The sequence below is a fragment of the Danio aesculapii genome, chromosome 20, assembly GCF_903798145.1.
Source record: "Danio aesculapii chromosome 20, fDanAes4.1, whole genome shotgun sequence".
Taxonomy (NCBI): domain Eukaryota; kingdom Metazoa; phylum Chordata; class Actinopteri; order Cypriniformes; family Danionidae; genus Danio; species Danio aesculapii.
This window is the reverse complement of record NC_079454.1, coordinates 33,021,899-33,038,490: the sequence shown is the minus strand read 5'-3', so window position 1 is coordinate 33,038,490 and position 16,592 is coordinate 33,021,899. Positions and strand designations below refer to the sequence as shown.

Below are 16,592 nucleotides of genomic sequence, written 5' to 3'. Positions count from 1 at the left end.
AGAGCTGTTCTCATTTATGAAGAAGATATGCAGTTAAGAGCGGTGTAATATGCAGAGGCGTTTAGATTAAGCGAAATTGTGATGGAAATATTTACCTAGTTTCATCAGTGTCTTAAAAAGCTTAAGACCTCTTTTTTAAAAAAAGCCAAAACTTGCCACTAAGACTGTTCCTTGTCCCTGAGCATCCACTTGGAAAGGCACCAGATTGATATCGATCACGTTTTCTTTTCACACACTGTATCTATAAGACTCTAATTTAGCCTAAAAGTCAAGCAAAGTCAGACAGTATACACTGACAAAGCAAGATATCAGTCCAGCTTTTCTGTGCTGCTTGTAATGTAGGTTTGATGGCACTGAGAGCACAAGAGATGCTTGTTGCACAAGGAGAAAAATGCTGTCACAAAGTGCAAGCTTGAAAAAAGACACAATCACAGTGTACTGAAATAATGTACTCACACCGTGAGTATGCATGTGTGTGAGAGTGAAGAGTTCACATGGTTTATTTATTCACTGCAGAAAATATTTTTTAAATCAGTAATTTTGTCTTCATTCCTGTATAAATATCTAAATATTCCTAGAACAAAGTATATTTGCTTTAGTAAGACTGTATAAGTAACATTTGTTTTTCATACTCATTGGAAAATGTATTATTATTATTCCTTTGAGCATAAATATCAAAAAGCTTTGATTATTATTTATGCATTAAGAATTTTTAAATATTTATGTGTGAGAGAAATAACTTTGTCTTAAGGATGAATATTTAAGATTTGTTTTATTTGAGAAACAATAAATTCTTATGCAGTTCTAGGAACTTAATTTAATTAAGGTGAAATGTTAATAACATTTAATGAATCTCATGCTGCATTTACACTGCATAGTTCAAGTGACTCAATTCCTATTTTTTCTTCCATGTGGCACAGATGGGATATGGCCCATGCATGTACGTGTAAGCAGGAAAAAAATCACATGGATTCAGATTTACTCAAATCAGATTCAGGCCTTGTTCATATGTGGATATTTATCCGATATGAATCAGATCTGACGCTTTCATTTCAGAGTCCCAAACCTTCACAAAATGTATCCTTGCAAAGGAACTTTATCTAAATTCATGGAGATTGATAATACTTGCACATTTGTAATATACATGAGGAAGACTTATCTCATCTTTTCTATAACTGTGATGTCTCTCTTAAATTTTAAATGATGTTAGGTATTTGAGCTAAGAAATGTTAATTACAGGCTTTCTTTAAAAGATGTGATTTGCTCTTTCACACACACACACACACACACACACACACGCACGCTCGCATGCACGCACGCACGCACGCACGCACGCACGCACGCACGCACACACACACACACAAAAACATTTGAGTATGCTGTTAATTTCTATAACTTACAAGGTAAATATTTTATTCATAAACAAAAACTTGCAAATTGTACTTAATTGAAATATATTTTTATTAGAAATGGAAACTTTGAAAAAGTCTCTAATGCAAATTAAAAACAAAAAGAATGATTTGATGTTAGATTTCATGGAGGAATTCTTTTTCTGCTACTGATCCCCAGCTGTAGTTGATGATTATTATTATTATTTATTTATTCTCATTGTACTTTGTAATACTCTATCTATTTTTTTCCACCTGTTATGTTTTTGCTTTATTATTATTTCTGGTTGTGTTTTTTTTCAATTGTCTAATGTTTCTGGATATAGTTTATATCTGAATTTGTTTTAATACTGTTTCAAAACTTATTAAAAAAAGACTCAAACCTTACATTTCATAAACTAGAACAAAAAAGCATTTATATTGTCATATAGCACAAGTATTCAATTATGTTAGCGAGTGTGAGAGAGGGAGAGAGCGCAACATCCGCCATGTAAACAATATATAAAACTGTTGCATACAACACGTGCATAAATCAAGCCATGGACTTTACATTAAGATACCTACTGGTTTAAAAAAGCCTAGATTAAAAGAAGATGGCCAAATGAGAACTTTTCTGTCATAAACTACAGTAAAACAACTTGTAAAAAAGAATTAAAAAAAATTAACAGATTAAATACAGGAAAGGAGAAAAGGGAGCTCTTTTATTATCAGCTGTCAGTCAGTGCTTTCTCTTTTTTTCCTGGTCATTGTGTGCAGTGTAAATGCAGACATTTGGATACAAGTCACTTTTAAAAAAGATGATGTAAGCTGGTCAACAAAAAAACTGGATACTGTCACAAAATCGGATTTGACCATCAAGATCTGCAGTGTAAATGTGGCCTAAGACTTAATTTCTTGCCTCTGATTTCTCTTGAATGTGTATGCAGCATTGGAATGGCTTTTCCATCGCTGGCTTATGAATATGGCTTTAGTCCAATAGCTTGCCAGTGCTAAGATATGAAACGCCATGAGAGCATGTAGTTTGCCAGCCTGCCAGCGGGACTTTCTCCTTCCCTTTGTTTACTCTCTTCCCTCAGTGTGTTAAATGTGATCATATTTTAATATTAGGGCCGTAAAATTATATATAAAATTAAGACAAAGTGACAGTCTGCCTTTAGTCACTCTGTAATAATCAGACATTTGCTAATTTATTGGTTTATATTTTGACAGCATAGAGCCTCTGGCTGTACTTCATTTTTCTGGGTAATTTAATCCGTCCAGCATCCAGAATTTTTTATTTCCTAAATTGCCAGCAAATCCAACAGTTAAAGTAAATAAATCCTGAATGGACGGAGGCAGAGTGGCACTCATATGACTATCACGATGCATTCTCTCCCTCATTCTGCTTTAAAATGTTTCCCGTGCAGGAAATGAGAGCTTGAAAGACAACTACGTCCAGGACAGTAAGATGGGCTTCGTGATCAATGCGATTTACGCGATGGCTCATGGTCTTCATGATATGCACAGAGAGATGTGCCCAGAATACTCTGGCCTGTGCGAGGCAATGGATCCCATTGACGGCAGTAAACTGCTGGACTATCTGCTGAAGACTTCCTTTAGTGGCGTGTCTGGAGAGGAAATCTACTTTGATGTAAATGGAGACTCACCTGGGAGGTAAATGGCAAGAATAATGTGTTGAGTATGTACTAGAGCTCTGCTTCTAAACGCATTGTGCTGAAAGGTTGATAAATTAATTATACTGCATCCTTACATACTTTAGTTTTAACCTCACATTTGTCCTTTGTGGAGAACTTAGTCCCAGAATGCATTTGTGACAGTCTTTTTTTTTTCAGGTACTGAATATATAGAAAGTTAACTGCAACTTTTAAATCTCATAATTTTGACTTTTTTTGTAAGTTTAGTTAGATTTTAGTATAAATAAAAATATACACTCACTGGCCACTTTATTAGGTACACCTTACTAGTACCCCCTTTTGCCTTCAGAACGGCCTCAATCCTTCGTGGCACAGATTCGACAAGGTGCTGGAAACATTCCTCAGAGATTTTGGTCCATATTGACATGATAGCTTCATGCAGTTTCTGCAGATTTGTCAGCTGCACATCCATGATGCGAATCTCCCATTCCACCACATTCCAAAGGTGCTCTATTGGATCTGGTGTTTGTGGAAGCCAGCTCATTGTCATGTTCAAGAAACCAGTCTGAGATGATTCACGCTTTATGGCGCGTTATTCTGCTGGAAGTAGCCATCAGAAGATGGCTACACTGAGGTCATAAAGGGATGGACATGGTCAGCAACAATATACTATCATGTATAGGAAATTCTGAACCTACCATCTGAATGTAGCACCAGAAATCGAGACTCCTCAGACCAGGCAACGTTGTTTAATTTTCTTTGTCCAATTTTGGTGAGCCTGTATGGATTGAAGCCTCAGTCTCTATTCTTAGCTGACATAAGTGGCAGCTGGTGTGGTCTTCTGTTGCTGTAACCCATCCTCCTCAAGGTTCAATGTGTTGTGCATTAAAAGATGCTCTTCTGCATACCTCAGTTGTAACGAGTGGTTATTTGAGTTACTGTTGTCTTTCTATCAGCTCGAACCAGTCTGGCCATTCTCCTCTGACCTCGGGCATCAACAAGGCATTTGCACCCACTGAACTGCCGCTCGCTGGATATTTTTTCTTTTTTTGACCATTCTCTGTAAACTATAAAGATGGTTGTGCGTGAAAATCCCAGTAGATCAGCAGTTTATGAAATACTCAGACCAGCCCGTCTGGCACCGGCAACCATGCCACATTCAAAGTCACTTAAATCAACTTTCTTCCCCATTCTGATGCTCAGTTTGAACTGCAGCAGATCGTCTTGACCATGTGCTGCCATGTGATTGGCTGATTAGAAATTTGTGTCAATGAGCAGCTGGAGAGGTGGCCCTAATAAAGTGGCCAGTGAGTGTACATCTAAATGTATTTGGACCACTTAATTTAAGGATCGCTATCAGGATGTGAAGAGATTTTCAACTGGCATAACAAAAATAGTTCCTGAAGACAATTAAATATCATGATGTTAGCAACATGCTAACCCAAACACAGTTTCGTCTGAATTTTCTACATTAGTTTAACTAATTTATCCTGACAGCCAGCTGGTCTTCCAGTCTAACAGTGCCAAAATCCAGTTCAAAGCAATCCTGATAAGCTATACCAGAACACACCAGCTATGCCCATTATAGTTATGCTTCATAATCCAAACTTACCGTTTTGACTGTTTAACTCAATAGCTTGTATCTTCTTCAATTTTATAATTGGATTATCACATTGTTAGCTTAGCAACATGCTAACACACAATTGCCTGTCTTTTCAAATCAAGTGTTTCCATGAGTATTAGCAAAGTAGCCATGCAGCTTGCTACATTTTTGGAAAGGAGCTAGTTTAATGTCTTAGCAGAATGGCCAGTGTGACATTGACCATTTGGGTACAAATTCTCTGAGGCAAAATTTGGTCATACATCCTCTCAGGTTAGACTTGGCACCGTAACCAACACATGCAAAGAGGTGCGTATCGGATGGTAATGAGCTTGGAGTGGAACAGATTGCCTTGTCTGGAGGAGATGCTTCAGTCCTCTCCAGTCCAATACCCTGATGCGGTCAGCTCCTGTCACCCTGCCTGTACACGAACAAAAGATGACAGCTCCACTGCTGCCCTGAGCACACGTTTGCATTTGTGACACTCTGTAGGATAGTGAGTGTCATTAGTATGGATGAGTGGACCGAGCACTCGGGAGGTTATGGATTCATATCCCAGGTGGAGGATGCAAAGTTGAGAGACTTGGATGTGTGAACATGGTAAAAGTGTGAACTCTGCCTCTTGCTAGTCCCGAGGCTTCAGTGGTGCTGAGCTACTTATTATGGCAGACTTGCTGTTTCACTTTTTTTCTCTCCCTGACTTTTCTTCTCCTTTAGGTATGATATTATGAATCTGCAGTATGTGGAGGAGATAGGCCGCTTTGATTACATTAATGTGGGCTCATGGCATGAAGGCCTCCTGAGCATCAGTGATTATAAACTCATGACCAATCGAACGGAGATGGTTCGATCCGTCTGCAGTGAGCCGTGCTCCAAGGGACAGATCAAGGTGTGTATGTTGCGCAAAAATATAACCACAGAAAAACTACTAATTCATTCATTCATTTTCTTTTCTGCTTAGTCCCTTTATTAATCTGGGGAAATGAACCGCCAACTTATCCAGCATATGTTTAATGCAGCGGATGCCCTTCCAGCTGCAAGCCAACACTGAGAAACATCCATACACACTCATTCACACACGTACACTACGGACAATTTAGCCTACCCAATTCACCTATACCACATGTGTTTGGACTCTGGGGGAAACCGGAGCACCCACGCGAACACAGGGAGAACATGCAAACTCCACACAGAAATGCCAACTGACCCAGCAGAGGCTCGCACCAGGGACCTTCTTGCTGTGAGGCGATCGTGCTACCCACTGTGCCACCGTGACGCCCTAGAAAAACTACCCTTCAGATGTAAAAACTTTTAAGGGATAGTTCACTTAAAAATGAAAATTTACTCACCATTTGCTCACCCTCAAGTGGGTTCAAACCATTATGGCTGTTTTCTTCTGTTGGACACAGAAGATATTTAGAAAATAGGTGAAAACTGGTAACTATTGACAGCCATAGTAAGAAAAACAAATACTATGAAATAGGGGTGTCAAAATAACTTTCTTCCATGCACCACGATGCAGACGCAAACACTTCGGTATCGGTTCAGTGATAGATTCCTACCGGTTATTACGTACTGATGTCATTTATCTAATTTGCACTATATGGCGGTAGCTTACTATGGCGAGGGAGGAGAGCGCGAGTAATTAAAACGCTCCAACTTCTTTAAAAACAGATAACAGTGCACAATTCATTGCTTGTGAGTTTGCTGGACAGTATTTCACTTAAAGGGGACCCAGCTAGAAAAAAATGAAAGCTCTAAACTCTCTCTCTCTCACTCTATGTGGCCCCTTTGACCTGCTGGCGTGTTTGTGAGGTAACATATTATCCTCTCTATCGGCTGTTACAACAATAACGTTACTTGTTATAATGGGTCTGCTGATCACAGCAGCCGTATAACATCAGTGTCCTCACTGTTTGCTAAACAGCACCAGAGCCACTCTGACTGTTAGAGCCAATCACAGCCTTTACTGTTGAGCAATGATAGGCATGTTAAGAGCCCCTATTATGTATTAAAAAAAAATCATATTTTGGTTTTAGGCATTTCCAACAACAGTCTGATAATTATGCAAGGTCAAAAACACTTTCATTGTCTTATAATATACATTTATTTTTACCTAATTATCCCAACGACTCCTGTTAAGCGATTCATTTGTTCCCAAACCCCTCCTTAGCGTGAGGCTAAACTAAGCTGATTGGTCTGATGACCCAGTCTGTTGTGATTGGTCGACTGGGTTCAGCGAGAGACAGAGAGAAATGCCCACTACGGCTTATAAACAATTTTTGAGGATCTAAAGTAGTTAGGGTGCAGAGTATATGTGAGAGCCCAATGCAGGAGTGCTTTAAACCAGTGCAGTAAACCACCAGCATATTGCTCTATTCTTAACCATGAAACACATTCAGTATTAATTCACACAGTGGCAAAAGCTGAACTATTTAAAAACTAGCAACAACAAACGGCAGTGGATCGCGAGCTCACAAACGCATTTAAATCCATAAACAAAGTGGCACGCGTCGCGTTTTCAATGTAGCTTTTAGATGCGATGTGAGAAAATAAAGAGTTAACCAGATACAGTACAAGGGGTTACAAGTAACAAAACACAAATAAATACATCATTTGAAGCTAGAGAAAACAAGGAGGCAACCATTTTAATTACACTTACTTACGCTTGTGAAATGGAGGAAGAAACTTATCCATGAACTGTGCACTCAAAAATAAACTTCAACCACTGACTCTTCACAGCCTCATCTTTGGGTAGGGATAATAACACTAACTTTCCCTCACACTTCAGAGCACAGCATCTTCGTAACATGATTCAACCGGGATCTGCTACAGTGTTTGTCTTCCTCTTTCTGTTTGTGGGCAGGGCCGGGGGTTTAAATTTTCCTGGGTCTGTGCGTGCAACAAATGGGCGAGGCTTGAGTTCCGTATCAACGCCATGCCGACACGGCTAAAGAATCGTTACCTCAGTGATTCATTAGAACCACTATAAGTCGACTCTTTCATAGATGAATCAAAAGTTTTAAACACGGTGCACTTTCCTTAACTGGAAATTTCACTTCAGTTAGAGCTGTGTTACACACTGCATGGATGGTCATTTTCAAAAACTCATATAAGAACTTGCGCAACAATGATCAAAAAGCAAGCAGGATAATATTTATATTTGTTTATTTGCTATAAATGCTCAGGTTGTTTTGTGCCTTTTCTTCTTTCTTTGAGCAGGTAAAAGTACAGTACATATATCTGACTGCTTGTATTAAAGGACAAAATTGTATTACAAATAATATATAAATATTTATCTAAATATAAATACAATAATTATTGTGTTGCTAAGTAAAATAACAAATTGTTTTTGTAAAGCATCGTCATCGCACCTCGATATCAAATTAAACCGAATCGATGACATAATAATCGAACCGAACCTTGAGACCAGTGTAGATTCACACTGTTTGAAGGTTCACAGGTTTTCAGCTTACTTCAAAATACCTTCTTTTGTGTTCAACGGAGGAAAGAAAGTCAAACAGGTTCGGAACAATTGAGTAAATGTTGAAATAATTATCTTTAAAGTGTTTTCACTAGTTAACACTCTGACCATAAACGTTTGATAATAGCAATGTATTATTGAATGTTTAAATTGAGATAAACTAAGATAAACAAATGCTCTAGTAGTGTTGTTCATTGTTAGTTCATGTTATCTACTGTAGTTACTCATGTTAACAAATTAAAGCTTTTTCTATACCCTGCAGTGAACAAATATTTTTATGTTATGCTTAATGTTACTGTATTAATACCAGTATCAGTACATTTTTATTGTTATTAAATGAATTAACTGGAGTTAAACTGAGGAATTATTAAATATTAGCTTACGTGACACCATTGTGACACAGAGCTTTGGATGTTTTCCAATTGCAGGTGATCCGTAAAGGTGAAGTGAGTTGTTGCTGGATCTGCACTACATGCAAAGATAATGAATATGTTCAGGATGAGTTCACCTGCAGAGCTTGTGACCTGGGCTGGTGGCCAGATGATGAACTGGCGGGTAAGAGACTTTGTTTACATTTCATTCATCCTGCTTTTTTTAACCACACATCTAATAGCTCTTCATTCAAGCACTTAGACCACTATTTCATTGAGAATTCTGGCATAACCTACTTTATGCTTTAGCCCGTATCTCCATCCGGCTCCACTGCTATCACTCGTCTTTATGCCCTTCGCATCCTCCTTACCCAACACTCTCTCTCCCTCTGGGCTGTGAGCTGCGCGTTATTTTGACAGCTCTTTGCAGCAGCTAGCAGAGCTGGATAACGGTGAGGTTGGAATCCCATTAGTACCCAGCAGCCGTGTGTCAGGCTCAACAGTTTCACCACGAAACCTGAGCAGCAACAGGGAATTCTGATTACCAGAGAAACAGACTGATCTGAGATGGAGAAAAAGCTCTGTCATGGTGAATGTGTGTGTGAGAGAGAGAGAGAGAGAAAGACCCTTCAGGGATATACAGGACGCTCTGTCATAGAGAATGAGAGTGATCAGAATGCAAAGAAAGATATGCACATGGAAAAACTAGGGCATATGAGTCAATGACGTGATGTATTAATTAAGTTTTAATAATTATATTAAAATGTAACATACATAGTATGGTTTTTAATATTTTTGAATTATGATTCCTATACATCTTAAGGCACCAATAATGGCAGTCTGTTGAATGGTAATGTCACATCATTTTACAAAGACATCTTCAATAATGTGCGTTCTTTATTGTTTCAACTACCCTAATATCATAATGAAGAAAAACATTGAGGACGTTTACATGGACACCAATAACCCAATCCAATGAAATGTTCCTGAATGAAGGTAAAAGTGCCGAACTGTAGTTAAAGTCAACAAATTAAAAATGAAACACCTGAAATTACATGAAACTCTGGAGGATATGCGGATAGCGTGGTGACACAATGACGTTAATCCCGGAGGAAACCAACGTGAACATGGGGAGAACATGCAAACTCCACACAGAAATGCCAACTGACCCAGCCGAGGCTCAAACCAACGATCTTCTTGCTGTGCTGCAGTCATGCTACCCACTGCGCTACCTTGACGCTCGTTTGTTAATTTTATAAATATAAATATATAGGTTGCAGCATCCAGAGATGCCATTTTGAACGATACAACAAACCCGTCCTCCTCATCGGTTGTAATAGAACCAGCATGTACATACATAATTACATGTCAAGATGTTTGCCCTTCAGACTGTTGTGACTGCTTTGGACTATTTACTGTAAATTTAAAGATCTTTGAACATTTGATCTTGTATATCTTAGATAAAGACTGTTTGTTCAGAAGTCCAACAATACCAACATTCTGTATTTAATGTTGTCCTGTTCTTGATTTATAGTTTATTCACCTTGGCTTCCTGTCTGCTTCCTTTATTCCAGAATGCAAGCCTCTCCCACTCAGATATCTCGAATGGGGCAGTGTGGAGTCTATCATCGCAGTGGTGTTCTCCTGCGTTGGTATTCTGGTAACTCTATTCGTCACCTTCATCTTCATGCAGTATCGTGACACGCCAGTGGTGAAGTCCTCCAGCCGTGAACTCTGCTACATCATCCTGGCTGGCATCTTCCTCGGCTATATCTGCCCCTTCACTCTCATCGCACGTCCTACCGTGATCTCCTGCTACCTGCAGCGCGTCTTAGTGGGCTTGTCGTCTGCCATGTGCTATTCCGCACTAGTAACCAAGACTAACCGCATCGCACGCATCCTGGCTGGCAGCAAGAAAAAAATCTGCACCCGCAAGCCCCGCTTCATGAGCGCCTGGGCCCAGGTTGTTATCGCCTTCATGCTGATTAGTCTCCAGCTGGCCGTAGTTGTTACACTCATGGTATTGGAACCTCCCGAGCCGGTGAAGAGCTATCCCAGCATCAGGGAGGTGTACCTCATCTGTAACACAAGTAACGTGGGTGTTGTTGCTCCGTTGGGCTACAATGGCCTTCTTATTATGAGCTGCACCTACTACGCTTTCAAGACCAGGAACGTTCCGGCCAACTTTAACGAAGCCAAGTACATCGCTTTCACCATGTATACCACCTGCATTATCTGGCTGGCTTTTGTGCCCATTTATTTCGGTTCCAACTACAAGATCATCACCACCTCCTTCTCGGTCAGTCTCAGTGTTACTGTAGCACTAGGATGCATGTTCACGCCCAAGATGTACATTATCATCGCCAAGCCTGAACGCAACGTACGCAGCGCCTTCACGACCTCGGATGTGGTTCGTATGCACGTGGGCGATGGGAAGCCGGCTCCCTGCCAGAGCAACAGCATCCTCAACATGTTCCGCAGGAAGAAGAACAACAACAACGCGACTGGCAGTACCAAGTGAGTGACACCTATTAATAGGTTTGAGTCACATTTCTGAAATACCAGCTAAATGCACATACAGGCTATGAAACGTATGGAAATAAAATAATAGTATTTCTTTCTCAGTAGCACACCAAGTTGGACTGCAGCAGTAGCACTGAAAGTGTTCTTTCTAGCATGTGTGTGTATTTGAGTTGTCTTTCCCATGTTTTTCTACCTGCTGCAAACCAACAATATGTACGTAGAGATTTGCTAGAGCCAGACACTATCCGGTCGTCTTCTATCTGTGCTGAATCCGCTTCTAAAACTTAACCTAATTTTCAACCATCTACCCATCCACTTAGTTCTCCTCTCTCCCTCCTCAGTATTAACCCACTTCACAGTGTGCCTCCTCCCTCTTGTCAAACCTTCTCCTGACTAAAAAAATTAACCCCGTTCTCTAAGGCTGTAGCTTTCATATCCTGTTCCCTTCTAATGCCCTGTTCACACTGACGGCGATTTTATCTCTGGAGGTCGCTGCATGTTGGTTGACATTCCTACTGCTGGATTGTTGCTAAAAAGCGACATTAATAACATTGTGACATTTGTTCATAGATCACAATCAATCAAACTGCATCATATTATGAAAATGATGAACAATTATACATCAATTAAACTGATTGGCTCATGTAAACTACTCTCAGTTTTGACGTTACTAGATGCCACATTGAGTTGCTCCTCATTTCCATACATGTTGAAGTTAACAATCATATCTCCTATTGGAAGTTGTTGCATTGAGTTGCTCCTTAATAACATAAACCTAAACTGTACTTAACATAGATGCATTACTTGGATGCAACGATTAACTGATTTTGCTATTAACCGCACTTTAATTCGTCATGATTAATCAAACATAAAGGCTTCTCGACACCGTATTTCTGCACGAAACAAAACTGCTGCAACTAAACAAAGTTATGCCAACTGCGCACTAGTTTAAAGTTCCGAGCTTGTACACAGTACGCACGCACACTGGATTAAAGGCTGAATTTAACTATGGCTGAGGTTATTAACTAAGGGCCATTCACATATCCCGTCTTTTGTGCATGCAAGTTTGTTATTTTTATATTTGTTATTTGTTTGTTATGGGGGGGGGGGCATATCAGTGACTGACAATTCATGGGAGGGCTGTTTTAACATTTAAGCACAAGAAAAAAGTCAAAGAGCAGTCAAAGCTCTTTCTTTTTGTTTCTTATTGTACATATTTAAGGGGTAGTTTACATTGCAATAAAAAAATACTACAATTTAATAATAGGCATAATAATAATTATTATTATTCTGGCCCAATCAATTGTTGCTTAACCAAAAGTTTACCAGATAGCGTAAGAACAGCAGAAAGCAGATTGACTGGCAATTGTTCTTCTCAATAACATTATTTTTTTGTAAAACTACAACAAAAAGTTAAGTAAAAAAAGTATGTACATATTCACACATACTTTAACATGTTTTATTTAGTCAGCAGTAAAACTTTACTAATGCACCTTTTTTTAAACAAATCTTAATATGCAAATTAGGAAAATCTACTAAATGACACCATTTTAATCCAATATTAGAAAAATGATCATATTTACACCACCATCATATTGTGTAAGCCATGAAGATGAGTTTGTACACCACAATACATGAGGTATAAAACTGATCATAATCAAATGACCCTTGAATATTTACAAAAATAGAGCTTTAGTAAAAATCGAGCACTTACGGACTTATGTTTAGGCAGCCGAACCTCATTATATTTTTGACGTCAGTTGCGGGCCGGAAGAGGGCCACAAATGGCCCTCGGGCCGGCAGTTTGAGACACCTGTTCTACATCATTGTTATCCAAATATAATATTGGATTTGATTTTGGGAAAAATTACATTAGAGTTAAGGTGTTGGAATTATGTTTGGATTATATTTTTGAGCAGGAATGATGTTCCAGCATCAACATCAATGTTAATCCAGGTTTGCATACTACTTGGCAAAATGACACACAACCTGAATCAGTTCTTATCTGCATAAACTTAAACGTAACTTTTGATTTAACTTTTAATCTGGTGGCTGACCAAACAGATTGAGTTTACGTGAACAAACGTTTCTCTAGTTTGATGCGTCAGCAGATATGCTCATGAGAGTGGGTAGATTCTGGCTATGTGCTAATCCACTCACTTCTCATTGAAAACAAATGACCTCCAGTCTCCATGATGCTGCAAATCGCTGTCAGTGTGAATGCCCCTTGATTCTGATGCAGCTTTCAGCTCTGAGGCCTCTCTGTCCGGTTAACTTAATTACACTAAGAGCGGACAGAGAATGCCACGTTGATCTGAAACTGAGGGGAATTCCATGAAGCCCTTCTTCCTGCTGCATGACGTTCAGAGCAGTGCAGCGAAGGGATGGCAGAGAATGAGCCATGGTGGCTTTCATAATGCTCTGAAAGCAGGTCATTATGAGATACGCAATTAGCATGTTTGAGGGAGTCTCTGTCAGCGACTTCATGAATTAACAATGTCGCGTTTACGCATCGTGTGCTAACCCTAATCATGAGAGTTTTATGGCTGATAATTGTAGCAATTGTCTGAATGATGATGTGCATAATGATCATGTTTCTGTGATGTTCTTCTCTGTCTCTGTGTCGCATTCTGGCGTCTATTCGTGGGATTAACGTTGGGTCTCTGTTTCATTCATAGTCCTAATGGAAAGTCTGTGTCATGGTCTGAATCAGGTGCCAGACCCCAGGGGAGGGGGTCGAGTGTGTTCCACAGACTGTCTGTGCATGTGAGGAGGCAAGCGGTCGGCCAGAGTCAGACGGCAGTCATACGACCCCTAACTAATGCCTCACAACCCCCCGAGTCTGAGTATGGTGCTGGCCTCAACACAGCCCCCAATGGCTCTCACCCAGATGACAAGGATCTCTACAACCTCGGCGAGGGGCACGACAGGGGTCCCCAACATCCAACAGCCCAGGAGGGAGGGCTACCACCTTCCTATTCTCCTCCTAACTTAATAGACCACAGCACTGATTGTCCTGAAAGGGAGCCAGTGGACACTCTGAGCTCTACAGTTCCTGATTTTGACCAATTTGTAATCGGCACTGGCAACAATTTGAGCCCCGTCTCCTATAAATCATCCGCCAATCAGCTGCCTCTTCCGCTGCATGGGGACGCGTTCCCTGAGGAGGCTTCAGAAATGGAAGCTCTCGACCTCATTCAGGGGTTTCTGTGTGAGAGTGCCACACAAGAAGAGGAGGAGGAGGAGGAAGGTGTGGAGGAAGAGTTGGCACAGAGTAAGCTGACTCTGCTCACTCCACCTTCCCCATTCAGGGACTCACTTCGGTCAGGTGGGTCCATTCCTGGATCCCCCAGCTCCGACAACAACCCTCCCTTCTCCCAAAGTATGAACTACACCCCAAAACAGAGCTCTTTTACACTGTAAAAGCACACGCTCAGGATGGCGCTGTTTATTAATCAATCACTACAGGATATCATTTGCTTGCTTACTTGGCTATCTTTACAAGTCTCTGTCAAATGTTTTGGAAAGCAAGGAGGACTGTAAAATGATCAAACAGGATGTCCTGTTGGGAATATTTTTCTCTGAGGCAGCATCCGTTTTCCAAAATGCTGCGGAAAGTTGGAGTGCCAAATGTTATCATGTTGCTGTGCCCGAAACACGCTGGCAAATGAGATCTCAACAGTCCAGGAGTGACAATGCCAGTGTGCTGCTTTACTGTTTCACTCCTGCCAGGATGAGAGACACTTTTTGGGATTTAGGTAATTCTGAACTACTTCACTGGTTGCTTCTGATTAAAATGTTTAGTAACTAGTCATGGAAAATGAGGGTTTTTTGGACGTAGACTAAGACATAAGTGCTTAAGTAATATACATACAGATAAATCCCACATCTCATATCAGGTCGCTGTGTGGTTGAAGTATCTGATTTACATGTGGACAAATCAAAGTGAAACCACATGTGCACAGTAAACCTCACACGGTTCACTTGATGAGTAAACAAGGAGTTTCCCAGCTAAGTTTTTTTTTCCAGCATTCTTTGTGGCTCCCAAATGTAAGATTCAGTGCTTTTGCTTAGAGAGTCAAAGGCAAGAACGCTGATTGTAACATTAGCTATAGAATACTAATTAACTTCAATTTGGAGCCAAGGTACATTAAAGAAACTGTGCTTTTCTTAACTTTGTCTCATGCGTGAACTCATCCTAGAAAAGGGAGCAATGTTTTGCAAATGTTTGTATACTGTTCTGCCATCTATTGTTTTCCACACAGATGGTGTCTTTGTATATCTGCTATATGTTTCTATGATTAGAATGTGAGATATTTGTAAGTTTTAAAAATGACGTCTTATAACTTTCTCTTTGTGATAAAAGGGACATATATGGTTTGTTGGAGCAACTTTTGTAAATGTTACATTTTTAAATTGTATCTATGAGTAGTTGCTTCTAGTGGTAACTTGTAGCATTTACTGCCAATCTTGCGTAGGGTTATCTCATGAATTTGCGACTGTAACGCTTTAAGTTTCACAGGACTATTAGAATGCAACTCTCAAAAGAACTAAATTCTTGAATATCTTGCATATTGTAATTGTTAAAATGGATTGTAATATTAGGTCTTTTAGTGTAAGTTGTTTGGAACAGACCCATTTGTTCAATGTAAAGTAATTGACAGCTCACCGGTTTACATGGTCAGACTTAAAAATGAGAAAATGCTCTTATTGCCAAGACAATTCATGCTGTAAAATAAATATTTTATATCTAATCTTGTCTTTTTGTTTTTTCCACCATATATTCAGTTCACATGAGTAGGTAATGCTGTCCATTTACTCCATTGAAGAGGTAGGCAACTCTTTCCCTCTGTAGAACATTAATGACGATTTTAAACTGAAAATGTGGTCCTTAGTGATTCATAAATGCAAATCAACAGCTTCCAACACTTTTGAGAAAAAAAAAAACATACAGGAAAACAAAATTAAAACCTGTGGCTAGGCTTGGGCGGTATCCAAATTTCGGTAATGTCAAACCCCTTTATTTTACCTCGGTATACGGTATTACCGTGCATAATAAAACAATTATGACGTAAGGCTCAGACAGCGTCACCAAACTGTTGGCTTGTGCCTAAACCATTCAGAAAGTGAATACTGTGTATGCGACCGTAGATTCGAGGTATTTCCATCTCTCATGGTCACCTTTTTATTGCACAATATGCACATTGCCTCGTCTGTATTTACCGCCTCTCTCTTCTCATTCTGTCGGAACACGAAATACTGCCAAACTGCAGAAGTTTTGTTTTTTTTCGAGACCAGGTCACTTGGTGCGCGACTCGCCATCTATCCCTACCTCGCATATGCATTTTTAGGCATTAAATAAATTATATTTAATATTTAATCCTCATTTTCCCAGTGATGGGTTGCAGCTGGAAGGGCATCAGCTGTGTAAAACATATGCTGGATAAGTTGGCAGTTCATTCCGCTGTGGCAACCCCAGATTAATAAAGGGACTAAACCAAAAAGAAAATAAATGAATGAATTTAATCCTTGTGGGTGGCGCTGTGGCGCAGTGGGTAGCATTGTCGCCTCACAGCAAGAAAGGGGCTGGTT

At 39.8% G+C, this 16,592-nt stretch overlaps 1 protein-coding gene across 2 annotated transcripts in view; it reads left to right on the top strand.

The window, feature by feature from the left end:
- The window catches only part of grm1a (glutamate receptor, metabotropic 1a), a 53,410-nt gene extending 37,686 nt beyond the window's left edge, over positions 1–15,724 (top strand). Inside the window, exons 5-9 of one of the 2 annotated variants that reach the window (XM_056481035.1) lie at positions 2,795–3,041; positions 5,340–5,511; positions 8,535–8,661; positions 10,052–10,994; positions 13,679–15,724. In XM_056481035.1, the coding sequence (XP_056337010.1) occupies positions 2,795–3,041; positions 5,340–5,511; positions 8,535–8,661; positions 10,052–10,994; positions 13,679–14,423 (2,234 nt within the window). In that variant the 3' untranslated portion in view covers positions 14,424–15,724. The remainder of the gene's footprint in view (positions 1–2,794; positions 3,042–5,339; positions 5,512–8,534; positions 8,662–10,051; positions 10,995–13,678) is intronic. The other variant, XM_056481036.1, reaches the window with a different exon arrangement.
- The last annotated feature ends 868 nt before the right edge of the window (positions 15,725–16,592 follow it).